We start from the raw sequence: 15,810 nt of genomic DNA, 5'->3' as shown, positions 1-15,810 counted from the left end.
TTTTTTTTTTTTTTTTTGGTTTAGACTCCATTTTGCATTTCCAATTTTCAAACCAGATTTTGAATAAAAAGCTAAATTCCATGATTTTACTATAGTCATATGGAAAGCTTTTAAAGTAAAACCTAATCAACATTTTCTTATCATTAATGAATAAATTTAAAGCATGAATAAATAAAAAATATATTGGTTCTAATGTAAGAATTCTGTATAAAAATATTTCTGAGAACTAAAGATAGAATTTAGGATTAGATTATTTGTTTGAAAAATAAGTGAAGTTTTCTGAAATTTTCACAGTCAAATAACAGTCTGGAATCTAATTGATGAGAAATTTACTAAGTTATTGTGATTGTTGCACTGTTGAAAGAACCACAAGCCTGAACCCAAGATCATGTTATTGGTTACTATCCTACTCTCATTTTCTGTATGGTTATTGTCCTTTACATTATACAACAATGAAGAAACAAAATGTACAGGGTTTAATTTCTATTTTTAAATAGCCAGAAAAGGAATCTGGGACTGAAATTTGTTGTATTTCCCTGTCGTTAGGGAGATTTTCATTAGAACCTGGGTATTGCTTTGGGTTCTGAATGGAAACAAGGATGTGGAACATATATTGCTTCCAGTACCTGGTCAGAGGATAGGGAGAGCAGGAAAAACTAGGGCAAGTTAATGAGATGGTTGTGAATGGCAGGACAACCTCACTAGTTTCAGTGGAGCAGCAACTGGAGTTTGAGTGCTTTGCTAAATCCTACTGTCTGAGGCATAACAGAGGAAAACTAATCAGAATAGAGACTGAAGATTAAGTAAAATAGCTCAAGGAATTAATAATAGTTTCTAAAAATGGTATTTTAACATATTTTGTTAATCAAGTTATCTATAGAGAATAAAGCAATAATTGGATAAAAAGAGACTGTTATTGAGTTTGGGAAAGTTTTGTTTTTGTTTTTAATTTTTATTGTTATTTGGGTAACAGTTTACGGAGCAAATTCATTTTCCATACAGCAGCTCACATACACTTTGTCTCATCATATTGACTGCAATCTCCCACAATGCAACAGCTCCCCTCCTACTTCCTCCCCATAGTTACCTCTTCCCTAGGTCCTTCCCTCCCATGGACTCCTGCCTAAGCTTGGGAAAGTTTAAAAAATAATAATTTATTTCAAGTATAAATTATAGGAAGTAATATATTCTTAACAAGGCCCTGGGTGGCACAAATGGTTAAGCTTTCAACTACTAGCCAGAGGTTCGGTGGTTTGAACCTACCCAGAGATGACTTGGAAGGCAGGCCTGGCTATCGGCTTCCAAAAAGTCACAGCCTTGGAAACCCTATGAAGCACATCCATTCTGTACACATCAGGTCACTATGTATTCTCGTTACCTATTGCCACTCTGACAAGAATATACCACAAATGGGATGGTCTTAACAAACAGGAGTTTATTCTCCTACAGTTGGAGGCTTTAAGTCCAAGTTAAAAGTGCCAGGCTCTAGGGGCTGGGTGAAAGGCCCTCAACCTTGAGGTCCAGCTCTGCCTCCTGCTCCTGGCCCACTGGAGCTAGAGGTATTTCTTCCCTCAGACAGTGCTGACTTCTGAGGCTGAGAAGCCCAAGGTTGACAAATAAAAAGGCACAGTCCTGATGCTACCAAACCACACAACAGGCCATTAATTCAACGTCAGTTTAAGTCCCAAGGTTGGCAGAGCATGGCAGGGTGCTAAAAATGACATGGCTGCATGCAGGGTCCAAGCATGCCATATGCTAGAGACCGTTCCCAAGGCTTCTCTTTATATACAGGAAGCAGACCACATCCCAAAGGCAGCTACTCAGCTGCTTGTGATAGAGCCCACCATGGACTTGATTGCCATTCTTATCATGGGAAATAACTACCACCAGCTGCCCAGCCACTCAACCAGGCCCAGCCAAGTTGACACACAAACATAACTACCACACTATGAGTCAGAAGACTCAATGGCAACTAAAACAACACTGTATTCTTATCTATATTTCCATGTTAACTTATTTTTATTGTTAGGTCCCCTTGAGTCAGCTCCAACTAACAGGGACTCTGTGTACAACAGAATCAAACACTACACAGTACTGTACTATCTTCACAATTGTTGCTATGCTTGGGCCCATTGTTGTAGTCACTGTGTCAGTCCATGTGGTTAAGGGTCATCTCCTTTTTCCTCTGACCCTCTGTTTTACCAAGCAAGTTATCCTTCTGCAAGTACTGGTCTGTTTTGACCAAAGAAAAAACCAAATTCACTGCCGTCAAGTCAATTCAACTTATAGCTACCCCACCTTGGGTTTCTGAGGCTGTATCTCTACAGAACTAGATTGCCCAATCTTCTTTGGAAAGGAGTGGCCCCTGAAGACCTTCAGCCTTGTGGTTAGCAGTCAAATGCCTTAGGCACCGAAACAGCAGAGCTATGACCAAAGTACATGAAACAAAGTCTGACCATTTTCACTTCTAAGAAGCATTCAGGCTGTATTTCCTCCAAGAAAGATTTGTTAGTTTTTCTGTAGTTTATGGTGTTTTCAGTATTAGCCAACACCACAATTCAAATGGCTCGGTTCCTCTGAGGTGTTCCTTATTCATTATCCAGCTTTCACATGCACATGAAGTGACTGAAAATATCTTGGCTTAGGTCAGGCACATCTTAGTCTTCAATGTGACATCTTTGCTCTTTAACACTTTAAAGATGTCTTTTGCAGCAAATTTGCTCAGTGTAATACATCTTCTGATTTATTGTCTGCTACTTCCAAGTTCATGTTAACTTGGCTGCCTTCAAAGTAGACTTCTCTGAGAGTAAGGAGTGTATGCAGATTAGAAAGGCTTAAGTCATAACCTACAAATATTACTGAAAGCTAAAATTTCTAGCTAGTACTCTCTGAAAAATGGATTTTTTTTATGGGGGAATTAATATCACCAAGAAATTTATATTTTTATGAATAAGTTATAATGAGAAGAAGCCCAAGTTCCTCACACAGTTGCAGTGTAACTATCTTTGTGACTTTGAGCATATTACCAATAATTATATTAATTTCTTCCATTATCCTTCACAAATACACAAATGTAACCTTTGTAACATATTTGGTGTTCCCACTTGGACTTCTCCACACTCCACCAAATACATATGATACCAATATTTTTAATTTTCTCCTACTGATAAAATTCAGTTTAAAGTCAAATGATAACACATGGCAATCAAGTCAATGACTTGGAGCAATGAAAGATGAGATGTTAAAATGAGTTATAGAGCTTCAAACTGAGCCTCCTATCAATTTATCTCTGATACATTATCTTGTACTTAACATCATATCCTAAACCAAGTTTGAAAAGCATTTTCAGCATTTTCTGACTTGGTCTGATAGGTATTCACAGTCATTAGCTTCACTGATCATTTCATTTGCTTTAAAGACCGTATAAGGAATTTAACTCTTCATACACTTTGCATATTGGCAATTGAAATTTGTCAATCATATAAGCCTCAGTCTACCATATGAATCATGCACAAAACTGGAGAAGGAATACAGACTGAAAAGCTGTTGGTTGTATTTAGACCCTAATTAACTATTCTGGCAGGTAATCTCCTCTCCATATGGCAAAACATACCCATTTGCCACAATGCTATGAAATTTTTCGAAGTTTTTCTCTGTCATCTCCGAGCAAATCAAATTATTCCTCCTCTAATTATTTTCCCAGCAGATAGATACAGTTCATTCTTTCAATGGAGTCTCAGAAATGAATAGAAAGAACTATAAATATATGATATTTCTGATTGTATTTTATATCATATTAGAAAATGCATTAGCAGATTTAGAGTATTTGTGAACTTATTCCAATTTAAGGATGAATTTAGTTTTTCATTAGGAGCTTATGGAATTATCATCGTCAAGCATTTTTTATCACTTAATATTTTAAGGGGAGCTCTGATGGCATAGTGCCTAAGGTATTTGACTGCTAACCAGAAGGTTGGCGGATCAACTCACCAGCCACTCTTTGGAAGGAAGACTGGGCAATCTATTTCCATAGAGATACTGCCTCTGAAACTCAAGGAGGGGTCGCTTCGAGTCAGAAAACAATTCCAGGGCAGTAAGTTTGTTTTTTGTCTATGTAATATTTTAAGGGTCATGAACTAAGTGAAAAAAAAGTGTGGAGGAGACTGGAATTAACAATTTTAATACACTTTGCTGGTAATTGTAATGTAATCTAAAGTTCAAAAATAATTGTCATTAATATGGGCATTTTTCCTTCCTGTGTGCCTTTCACCATAGGCAAGAGGAATAATCAAGGAAATTCTTGTCCTTTATTTCAGAGTCATTCAATATAAAACTCATGTATTCTAAATCAGTATTCTGGAGTATTGGTGGGATATAGAAGACTTTCCATTTCTCAGACTGCAAGGATAGGGCTATAGTTGGATCTCATGGTTAAATTCAACAATAACTGCTTCTATGTCAATGTTCTTTCTCCCTTCCCTTCTTTTTTAAAAATTTCCATCCTGATCTTTAATTTGAGCTTCAAACCCATACCAGTAATTCCTTTGCATATTTCCTATTTCTTATCATACATTTAAGCTATATAATGAAAGCTGGGACAAAAAAATGAAGCTCAGTTTTGTACATGCTGAGTCCTGTGGGCCATTTAATATCTCTGGTAGCATAGTGGCTAAGACACTTGCCTGCTAACCAGAAGGCTGGTGGTTCAAACCCACCAGCCACTTCTCGGAAGGAAGGTTGGGCAATCTACTTCTGTAGTGATACTGCCTCGGAAACCCAAGGAGGGGTCGCTATGAGTCGGGGCCGACTCGACGGCACATAACAACAACGACAACAACAATAAGCCTTCATAGTAGAGAAATTCCTCATTGCATTAGTGGCTCTCTCTAACTCTGACCATAAAAGTGTTTAAGATTTTATTTTTGGACTATCTCTTAAGAGGAACATAATCACAAATATGAACACTAAGATTTCCTTAGCATTTGGGTCAAAGGAAATCCTTGCTCCTCATGAAAGTACAGCGCAGGAGAGCTGGATGTTAGTTTCCGGTGCTTGACTTGCATCGCCATGTGTGAGAATGGGCCTATGCAGCTATTTTGCAGGTTATATAAATAATCTCTTAAATTTATTAGATTTTTCACTCAGTAGATAATTCCTGCTATTTCAGAGGGTTTGGTTACAATTTTATTGTGGCTGCAGTTCACTATATGGAGTGTTGAAAAATGTCTGCCAGTATTCCATAAATGTGTGTGTAGACTCAAAATAACTCGAGACTTTCTTTTATAAACTCAGGGTTGCTTTATAAAACATAGGATATTATTCTACAGTATTAAAAGGGACCTATAAAATCCTTTACCCTATGCCTTCCTATTATTATAGAGAAGAAATCAAATCCTCAGATTGGGTAAGGAACTTGCCTTCATTCAGCCTTTGGGACCCAAGAGTTTCAGTGGCTGCCTGAGAATTCAGTGTGTAACCCTTTTCTGTGCCAGAAATATCTGGAGAGAGTACAGCCTCCATATCAGCTATCTCATTCACTGCTGTGGTGGGTCAAAGCATGAGATAATCAGGGGCTTTTTCTTTTCCTCAGCACCTGGAAGAGCACATTGCTAATTCCCTCACAGATGCCAACAGGCATTCAGACTAATAGAGTGCCATTCAGATTAACCAGAGCATGTCCTGCACGCCTCAGCAGACTGTCTCACTGTGGGACTGTTTCTAAAAGGGGAGGGGTTTTAACTAGAGACTGGCTTGATCTACATTTCTATTAAGTGTCCATAGAATAATTGTGATTTTTACTTGCATCGGCCATGTAACACAAATTCATTTAGACCCGCATATTGAAGCATTAATACTTGTGGAATGAAAAGGATAATTAACTACTGTGTTACTGTACTAAAATATTACTGTGCTTACCAGCCATAAAATATTACATGAATAAAAAATGTTACAACTAAGCTGCCTGTACATAGACCAACAGGTAGTCATTGCAACAGAGCAAGGGGATATTCTATTGGCTTAAAATCAGGAAAGTTGTGCATCAAGGTTATATCCTTTTACCTTACTTATTCAATCTGGGTGCTGAGCAAAAAATCTGAGAAGCTGGAGTATAGGAAGAAGAATGAGGCATCAGGATTGGAGGAACACTTGTTAACAACCTGTGATTTGCAGATGTCACAACCTTGCTTTCTGAAAGTGAAGAAGACTTGAAGCACTTACTGATGAAGATCAAAAACTGCATCCTTCAGTACGTATTTCACCTCAACTTAAAGAAAATTAAAATCCTACAACTGGACCAGTAAGAAGTATCACAATAAATGGAGAAAAAATTGAAGTTGTCAGAGATTTCATGGAAGCAACAGTCAGTAAATCAGGCAACATATTTAGCACTGGGCAAGTTTGCTGCAAAAGAACTCTTTAAAGGGTTAAACAGCAAAGATGTCAATAACATTGATCACTTAGGGATGCCTTGCTCAAGAAATGATATTTTCATTTGTCTCTTATGTATGTGAAAGCTGGACAGTGAATAAGGAGTTCATGCCTTTGAATTGTGGTATTGGTGAAGAATATAGAAAATACCATGGGATTCTAGAAGAACAAACAAATCTGTATTGGAAGAAGTACAGCTGGAATACTCTTTAGTAGCAAGAACGACCAAATTTCATCATGCATAGTTTGGTCATGTTGTCAGATAGGACTAGTCCCTGGAAAGTACTTCATGCTGGGTAAAGTGAAAAAGGGAATGACCCTCCACAATATGGATTGACACAGTGACTACAATTATGGGCTCCAGTTTAACAAAGATTGTAAGGATGGCACAGAATTGGGCAATGTTTCGTTCTGTTGAAATAGGGTCACTATTAGTCAGAACTGACTTGACAGCTCTAACAACATGCTATTTTCAGTCTCATAATTTTTATAAAATAAAAAATTAAACATGGAAATTAATTTTAGTCTTCAAATCAAAGAAACATGCTATTATGAAATGGTTAAAGGAAAATTAGTATCACGTTGTTGGAAATAATTAGTCAAAGTGAATAGTGGACCATGCAAAACAGCCTGTATGACCATGAGACCAGAAGAACTAGATGGTGCCTGGTTACCACTGTTGACCACTCAGCAAAGCATCAGTTCAGGAGATCCTGGACAGATTGGGAGAACAATGTACACAACAAAACTCAAAAGCATATAAAAGACCAGGTTTACTGGTCTGATAGAACCTGGTGAAAGCCTTAAGACTATCACCCCTAGTTACCCGTCAGACCTTGAATTGAACTCACTCCCATGGCTTCCAGCCAAATAATAGAACATATACTCCAGGTAGGTACACACTCCTTAGAATGATCAAACATGGGAGAATGGAAGGGCAGTATTTACACGGGATGATATCTCAGGGGGTAGGAATACATAGGTAAAAAGAACACAGGGAAGAGGTTACTATAGGTAGGAAGTAGGAAGAGACCTATTACATTGTGGGGATTGCAGTCAATGCCATGAAACAAAATGTGTATGAAGTATTGTATGGGAAATGAATTTGCTTTGTAAAGTTTCAAATTTTAAAATTTCAAAAATTTTAAAAGGAAATTAGTGTCATGTTGTTAAAATTGTAATGGTAGCCAATAAATTTGTAATCTTGACATTATTTGAAGTACTTGAAGTACTTACAAAAGAGTAAGTAGAGTTCATCAGTGGAGTGGAATTTCATGATAAGCCTCAGATATTAATATTTTCAATTTATGAACATTATCAGAGAGTGAAGAATTTGCCTTTTTTCTGATATTTTTTTTTGTTTGTAATTAATATCTGTATCTAAATGAAATGCAAAATGTTTTTTTTTTTCAGTGGTGAACTGTTCAGATCCAGGCTTTGTGGAAAATGCCATTCGTCATGGGCAACAGAATTACCCTGAGAATTTTGAATATGGAATCAGTGTCATGTATCATTGCAAGAAGGGATTTTACTTGTTGGGATCATCTGCCTTAACCTGTACGGCAAATGGTTTATGGGATCGTTCTTTACCCAACTGTTTGGGTAAGTATGGATTATTTTGGATTCTTGTACCACAGTGCCCAGGAACAACATCACAAACAAAACATCTATTTTTCATGTATCAAAAATGTATTGTTTTCAATTCTGTCTACCCCTCTCACCACAAATTGTATCAGTAACTGAAATACCTTCAGATGAATTGGCCAGAGAAAAACAGCTGCAACTCAACTTGTTTGAGGCTGGTAAGCTCTGAATGCTCCCATATCTGAAGAGAGTTGGGGAGGCCTTACCTCAGAGACAAGTGGACCCATGTTATTGGACACCACTTGGATTCATTCTCTCTTTTGTCTCTAATTATTACTGCTGGTCTCCATATTTAATGTAGCACATCGTCTTCCACACAGTTCAAACTGGACTGCTGTTAATCTAACATCAAACACCTCCCAGCTTCCCTCTCCCTGGTCCTAAGTTCAGAAATACCAGCAGAGAGTTTAGGGAATCCCAGCTAATAAGGAGTTTCCATCCATATACCTGGCATCTGTTGCCAGAAAGTTGGGGTACTCTGAGTGATCTAATATGGCTATCATGAGCTAGACAATAATGGGCCAGTCAATAGTGACTATGATTAAAAAAAAAAAAAAAAAAGATATCTTGATAATAACTTCCTTTTGAATCAAATGGTTAAATCAGAGAGGATACAGTAAAGAACGGAAGAGGAATCTGGGCAAACAAATTTATAAATAGCACAGTCCTCTTCAAAACTTTATTATCAGCATATTTTATACCATGAAGATTAAAAAGAACACCATTCTTTATTCAAATAGCTAAAATATTACTCTCTTTGACTTGAAAAAAATTTATTCTTTAACTCAAAAAATAATTATACTTTTAAAATAGAGCCAGAAAATGTAGGGGAATGTATTACTCTCTTTGTCTTTCTAAAGCTAGACAGAGACAAGATGATTTTTTTAAAGCAAACTCTTATCTCCTAGTGTATACTTGATGTGCATTAAGACAGAGGGAAAAGCCATTTCCATTATGAATTATTTTTTTTTTTAAAAATAAGTTTTCCTGTTGAAATCCTAGCATTGCTCAGTATATTTTTTAAAATATAATGGATTAGCACTGGATTTTTTTTTCCCTGCAAATGTCTTGCCTTCATAACCCTTACCTATCTACTTTGAATCTTGTCTCAAATTCTAACTACAGAAATGCAATTAATTTTCATGGAGTAAAAAAATATAACGCTCAAAAACTAATGCTAGGCCTATGTGACAAAGAACATTCATTTTTAAATAAATATATTATAACTTTCATCAAATTATATCTGAAATCTGGTTTTTTATGCCTGCCCATCTGGGATTTTTCAGATAAATTAAGTTTTTTTGTTTGTTTTATTCAAAACTTTTCTTTTAAATTTTCCCTGTACTTATGCGAGTCTTCCATTAGTTTTTGCAAAGATGCTAATGTGTTTCACATCTCTAGGAACTGGGTTTTAACTGATTCTCATTTTTCTAGATGGCTAGTTCCACTTGTTGTCATTAACAATTAGAATTACAATGTATGTGGGAATAGAAAGATCTCAGGTGTATTCGGCTTTTGCATGCTCTCTAGCAGTAAAGCTTCATATCTATTTTTACTTTTAAATTGTTGCACTGATTTTTTTCTTTCATTCACCCAGAAATGGCTATTTGGCAACAATTGTACTGACTCAAGTTTAATTGGCTTCTTTTTAGGGCAATATATAGATAAAATCTGGTTCTCCAAGATGGGAATGAATGTAAATGTAAAAGACAGTAAGGGCTTATGTGACTCAAGGGACGGGAAGGCTATTCAGCCTTTTAAATCTACCTCTCTGGTTGATACCACTTTTGGGTTGCCAATAACCAAACGTAATTACTCAAGGACGTTAACCCAGTGGCCTTTGAGAAATTCATTGGTACTTTCAGTCTAGTTAGCGGTTTGCACATAGCACAGAAATATGTCCATTGTTAACCCTAATTTAGGACATTATGGAAAGAGAGAGAGAAATCTTCACTATCCTGTGTTAATATGGTTTCCAGAATTTGTGTTTTTGAGGGATACTTTCTAAATAGTTTGTAGAATTAATTAGTATAATTTTCATGAAATAAATAGAATATTGAAATTATTTTATAGAATAATTTAAGGGACAATTTAACCGGTAATTTATTATTATTACTATTATTATGTAAACATTAATCCACAACCTACTCAAAGAAAAATTGTTTCAATGGTCTTCCTAGGTGTATACATTGAAAGAATAACCACCTTTGACAAAGTTTTGACCCCAACCAAAGTATAAGATTGTAATATTAACTGAAAAAACAATGGAAATAGTTTTAATTAATCCATAAATTACTTTCTCAAATTTTGTATGATACTGCATATTTGGGATATAGTTAACAGTAAATGGAAAAATTTTAGGTAGTATATCTTTCTCTTTAAAAATTTAAATGTAAATTTCTACCCTAAGCAAATTTACTTTCCAATCAAGCATAGTTTCATGGAGACAGTCTTTCTGTATCTTCAGCAATATAGGTCTATTCAGGAAATGAATATGTTTTTCTGGAAATTGGTATTGCTCATCTGGAGGAAACTATAGGAATATGCCAGTGTATTTTGTTATTTTTCATTCATTGGTTATTTGTGTATGAGTATTGATATAGAGACTCACCAATGCAAAGCATTTTAACAGAAATAATGTACAGGCACTCCCTAGATTACAAACAAGTTCCATTCCTAAATTTGTCTTTAAATCAAATTTGTATGTTAACTCAGAACTGTTACATATGGTTTCTATGTAACATCAAATGTTAGTCAAATATTTGTCTTAGTATGCAGTACAGTGTACCTTTCTATGCATAAAAACATTAAAGATGTACTCTTTAATGTACTCTTCTAGGAACGTTAAAACATCTTTAACATAATAATATGGTAATAATAATGTTTTGATACACATTGCAAAGTAGTACCCATTTATTATTACAAACCACTGTATGTACCTCAAAGTTTTAATATAATTGCCTTTACAATGGTTGATTTATAACTACAGTTTGTACATAAGTAAGATGTTTGTAACCTGGGAACTGCCTGTACTCATCTATTAATCACATTTTCCCCTCTTAAGCTATATCATGTGGACATCCAGGAGTTCCTGCCAATGCTATCCTAACTGGAGAATTGTTTACTTATGGATCCATAGTTTACTACTCATGCAAAGGAAGCCGGAGTCTTGTAGGCAACAACACTAGAGTTTGCCAAGAAGATAGTCATTGGAGTGGAACACTACCCCACTGTACAGGTAGAGGCATTATACAATTGTATAAAATATTTTATACTTATATATTTATTTGACATTTTTATTATTATAGCCATTTATACCATTAATATAGATCATTATCATTTCCATCATCATCAAACAACTATCAGTGTAAGTTTTCTGTTCAAGGAATCTTGGGAGTTTATTTATATCTTTTCTTCAAAGACTGTCCTTATTTGCACTGTATTACTCTACTGGGCTTCTTCTTGGTTCTTCCATATTGCTCTCTCTATAGAAAGAATTACATTTATTAACTTTGAAAAAAAAAAAAAAAACTAATTCTTCCATAGACTGCTTCATAAAAAAAATTAAATTAAGTTCATCAGCAACTCCAGACATAATTGAGAATATCTAATCTCTTATTATTTTTTTTTCTTTATATTCCCAATACACCTTAACCTTTATCTCCCTTTTACTACTCATATCTACCCTTTCAGTTACACTTCCTATAGTCACCATCCACAGTGCTTTACTTTTTACAAAATAGTATATTTTACTCTCATAATTATATTTCAATGTTATTTTTATATTTTGAGAAGATATTGAAGCTGTCAAGGGTTTCATTTTGGAAACTTTTTGTGGATCCATTTCACTTGGATCCACAAACACCTATGGAAGCAGCAGTCAAGAGATCAAATGACATATTGCATTAGGCAAGTCTGCTGCAAAAGAACTTGTTAAAGTATTAAAAAGCAAAGATGTCACTTTGAGGACTAAGATGCACCTGACCCAAGCCATCATATTTTTAATCACCCCATATTCATGCAAAAGCTAGACAATGAATAAGAAAGGCTGAGAAAAATTGATATATTTGAATTAAAGTGTTGACAACAAATATTGAGAATACAAGGAAGTGCCAAAAGAACTGTATTGGAATAATTACCGACAGAATGCTCATTATAAACAAGGATGGTGAGACTTGGTATCACACTTCGGACAATTTTTTTTTTTTTTTTAATTGTGCTTTAGGTGCTAGTTTACAGAGCAGAGTTTGTTTTACATTCAACATTTCGTGTACATTTAGGTTCACTCCCCATTTACCATCCCCAACCCTAACCCAGTCTCCTCTGCTCCCTGCACAGTAACCTGCCCCCCATGCCCTTCATAATTAGGCACACCTGTGTGTCCTGCATTTCCTCCATGGGAATGTTGCTATTCTGGTGTCCTGTGGTCGATTGCTCCAAGGGATGCATTTCCATAGAATATGTGGGTGCATTACCCTGGGTTGAATGGTCTGTGTGTACACTTTGTTTACTATTGGGCTGAGAGCCAGCCCCTTGGAGTAAGTTCTATTCCAGGCCCAAAATGTATCCCAGGGCCACGGTACTGGGGGTCGCACCAGACTATATTCAACCAGTAATTCTGGTCATTATTGTGTTTTTGGATTTTGTTCCACATTTTTCCTCCCACTCTATCCAGGATCACCAGTTTTGATCCTTTCCTGAGTGCTTGGCATTGGTAGCTGGGTACAATCTAGTTCTTCTGGTCTTGAGGTCCATCACATCCTAGGGCTGATTTTTTTCCAAATGCTCTGTGTTTTTTGTACTCTTCTTTGCTTCTGATGGGAGATCATTAGCTGCATCTTAGATCCTGGAGAAGGACATCATGCTTAGCAAAGTAGATGGTCAACAAAAAAGAGGAAGCTGAGATGTCAATGAGATGTACATTGAGATGTCAATGAGTTGTACAGAGACTACAACAATGTACTCAAGTATAACAAAAACAGTGAGATGGCTCAGGACTAGGCAGTGTTGCATTATGTCATACATAAGGTCACTATGAGTTGGAATTGATTTGATGGCACCTTACAAAAATCACTACAGCATACTGATTTTAGTTACCCAGAAGCAATTTCTTCAATTTTTCCAATTTTGTGCTATAACAGAGAAAATATTTCTTATCTAGTGCCAGAAGGCAGTATTCAGCCATAAAGAGAAATCAAATTCTGATACGTTATAGCCTATATGAACTTTGAAAACATTAAGCTAAATGAAATAAGTCAAATTCAAAAAGACAATGTTCTGGTTACCTAGTGCCACTCTGACAGGAATACATTAAAAATGGGATGACCTTAACAAACAGGAGTTTATTCTCACAATTTGGAGGCTTTAAGTCCAAGTTCTAAGTACTGAGCTTTAGCGGCTGGGAAAGCCCCTCAGCCTTGGGCTTCAGCTCTGCCTCCAACTCCTGGCCCACTGAAGTCACAGGCTTTTCTTCACTCAGACAGCTGCTGGCTGCTGAGGCTGCCAAGCCCAAAGTTGACAAGCAGAAAGGCACAGTCCTAATGTTACCAAACCACACGGCAGGCCATTAACTTAAGTCCATTGTTAGTCCCAAGGTTGGCAGAGCATAGCAGGTTGCTGAGCAATGACATGACTATATGCAGGGTTCAAGTGTGTCATAGGCTGGAGACCATTCCCAAAGCTTCTCCTTATATACAGGAAGCAAACCACATCTGAAAGGCAGCCACTCAGCTTCTTGTGGTAGATCCTATCATGGAGTTGATTGCCAATCTCATCATGGGGAATAACTACCACCAGCTGCCCAGCCACTCAACCAGGCCAAGCCAAATTGACACACAAACATAACTACCACAGAAAAATACTGTATGATTCTATTATTTGAAATACCTAGAATAAGAAACACATAGAGACAAAAGTTTATTGATGGGTACCAGAAGATGGGGAGACCGAGAATGAGGAGATATTATATGAGGGATAGTGGGTTTCTATTTGGATTGATAACATTTTTAGGGGGGAATAGATGTAGGTGATGGTTGTACAGTATGGTATGTGATTAAAGTAACTGAATTGTACACTTAAACTTGTTAAAACAGCAATTTTTTTGTAATACATATTTTACTGCAATAAAAATATACTTAAAAAATTTTCAGAAGGTTATAGAAACTTAATCCATGTTATATACATACATTTAAATAACTTTTCATTAATTTAAAACATAACAATGCCGTTTTAAGCAAGTCTAACAGAGTTATATATTGTTGTATGTGTTTGTATTCAATAGGAAATAATCCTGGGAATTGTGGTGATCCAGGCACCCCAGCACATGGTTCTAGGCTTGGGGATGAATTTAAGTCAAAAAGCCTTCTCCGTTTTTCCTGTGAAATGGGTTACCAGTTGAGGGGCTCTGCTGAGAGAACATGTTTGTTAAATGGCTCATGGTCAGGATTGCAACCCGTGTGTGAGGGTAAGTGCTCACAAAAATAAATAAATAAATAATAATAATATTACAAATTAAAAAAAATAGAATTCTGAAATTACTAGTAACTTACACAGAAATCCTTGAATTTAGACAATTTGGTCACCTTTTTTTATTTTTTCCTCAAAAGGTCTGTTGTTGTTGTTGTTATGTGCCGTCAAGTCGAACCCAACTCATAGCGACCCCTCCTTGGGTTTCCGAGGCAGTATCACTACAGAAGTAGATTGCCCTATCTTCCTTCTGAGGAGTGGCTGGTGGGTTTGAACCACCAGCTTTCTGGTTAGCAGTCAAGTGCCTTAGGCACTATGCTACCAGAGCTCCCCAAAAGGTATAGACCACCAGAAAAAAAAAAAAAAAAACACTGCAGTAGAGTTGATTTTGACCTATAGTGACCATTATCATTATCAAAAATCATGATTATGTATGTATAGGTGTCCTGACTGTTCAAAAAGACTGTGACTCTAATTCTTAGGCTTTGGAAATTCACTATTTTTCTTTTTCCAATATTTTCCTGATGATAATTTACTAGTGAATTTTTAGAAAGTTTTATGATTGCTGACATTAAATGAATGAGGTTTGGGAACAGAGTAAAACACTTAAAAAATATCTTCATGGTGGTGTCTTTATACATTAAGTCTTTGATGACAAATAGGTTTTGATTTATTTGTTACTTCTAATCTGCCAGTAACAGTTGTCCAGAACACTATTTGCAAAAGGATCTGGAATTGCATTTTCTATATTTGGTATTGAACACACTTAAGTGTAATATTTGAGAGACATAGAAAATGGTAGGATGCCTCTCATAATAACCATACAGATGTGACAGATAGTTTATGACAAACTAGGAACTCCTGTGTCATGAATTTGCAACACCTACCAAAAGTGAGTTGAGATGTTAATGTAATAATAATTTATTTAGATTTCAAAAATAATTTACTTAGAGTTCATATAGATAAGGCTTTAAATTAAAGTTAGAAACTCTTTGTGTATAATATTCTTGGTTGACGATGAGTCTATTGACCATAAAAAACAATGAATGTTACCATGAAATGTATCATCATATATGTACAGAACAGTTTCTGTATAACTTGACCAATTTGAATGACATTTCTTGATATCAGAACCAGAAATATAACTCGTTTCCTTAGTTGTCATTTTTTTCCACTATACTATGCCACCAGCCACTCCTCGGAAGAAAGGTTGGGCAATCCTACTTCCGTAGTGATACTGCCTCGGAAACCCAAGGAGGGGTCGCTATGAGT

General features: G+C 36.0%; 1 protein-coding gene across 1 annotated transcript in view; it reads left to right on the top strand.

The window, feature by feature from the left end:
• Window positions 1-15,810, top strand: part of CSMD1 (CUB and Sushi multiple domains 1) — a 972,765-nt gene that overhangs the window by 895,342 nt on the left and 61,613 nt on the right. The window contains exons 46-48 of the mRNA XM_007944438.2: window positions 7,843-8,031; window positions 11,138-11,311; window positions 14,354-14,536. Coding sequence (XP_007942629.2) covers window positions 7,843-8,031; window positions 11,138-11,311; window positions 14,354-14,536 — 546 coding nt within the window. The remainder of the gene's footprint in view (window positions 1-7,842; window positions 8,032-11,137; window positions 11,312-14,353; window positions 14,537-15,810) is intronic.

The sequence above is a fragment of the Orycteropus afer genome, unplaced genomic scaffold, assembly GCF_000298275.1.
Source record: "Orycteropus afer afer isolate SDZICR_OR568_19922 unplaced genomic scaffold, OryAfe1.0 scaffold00125, whole genome shotgun sequence".
NCBI lineage: Eukaryota > Metazoa > Chordata > Mammalia > Tubulidentata > Orycteropodidae > Orycteropus > Orycteropus afer.
The sequence above is the reverse complement of the archived record's forward strand: the minus strand, read 5'-3'. Positions and strand labels throughout refer to the sequence as shown.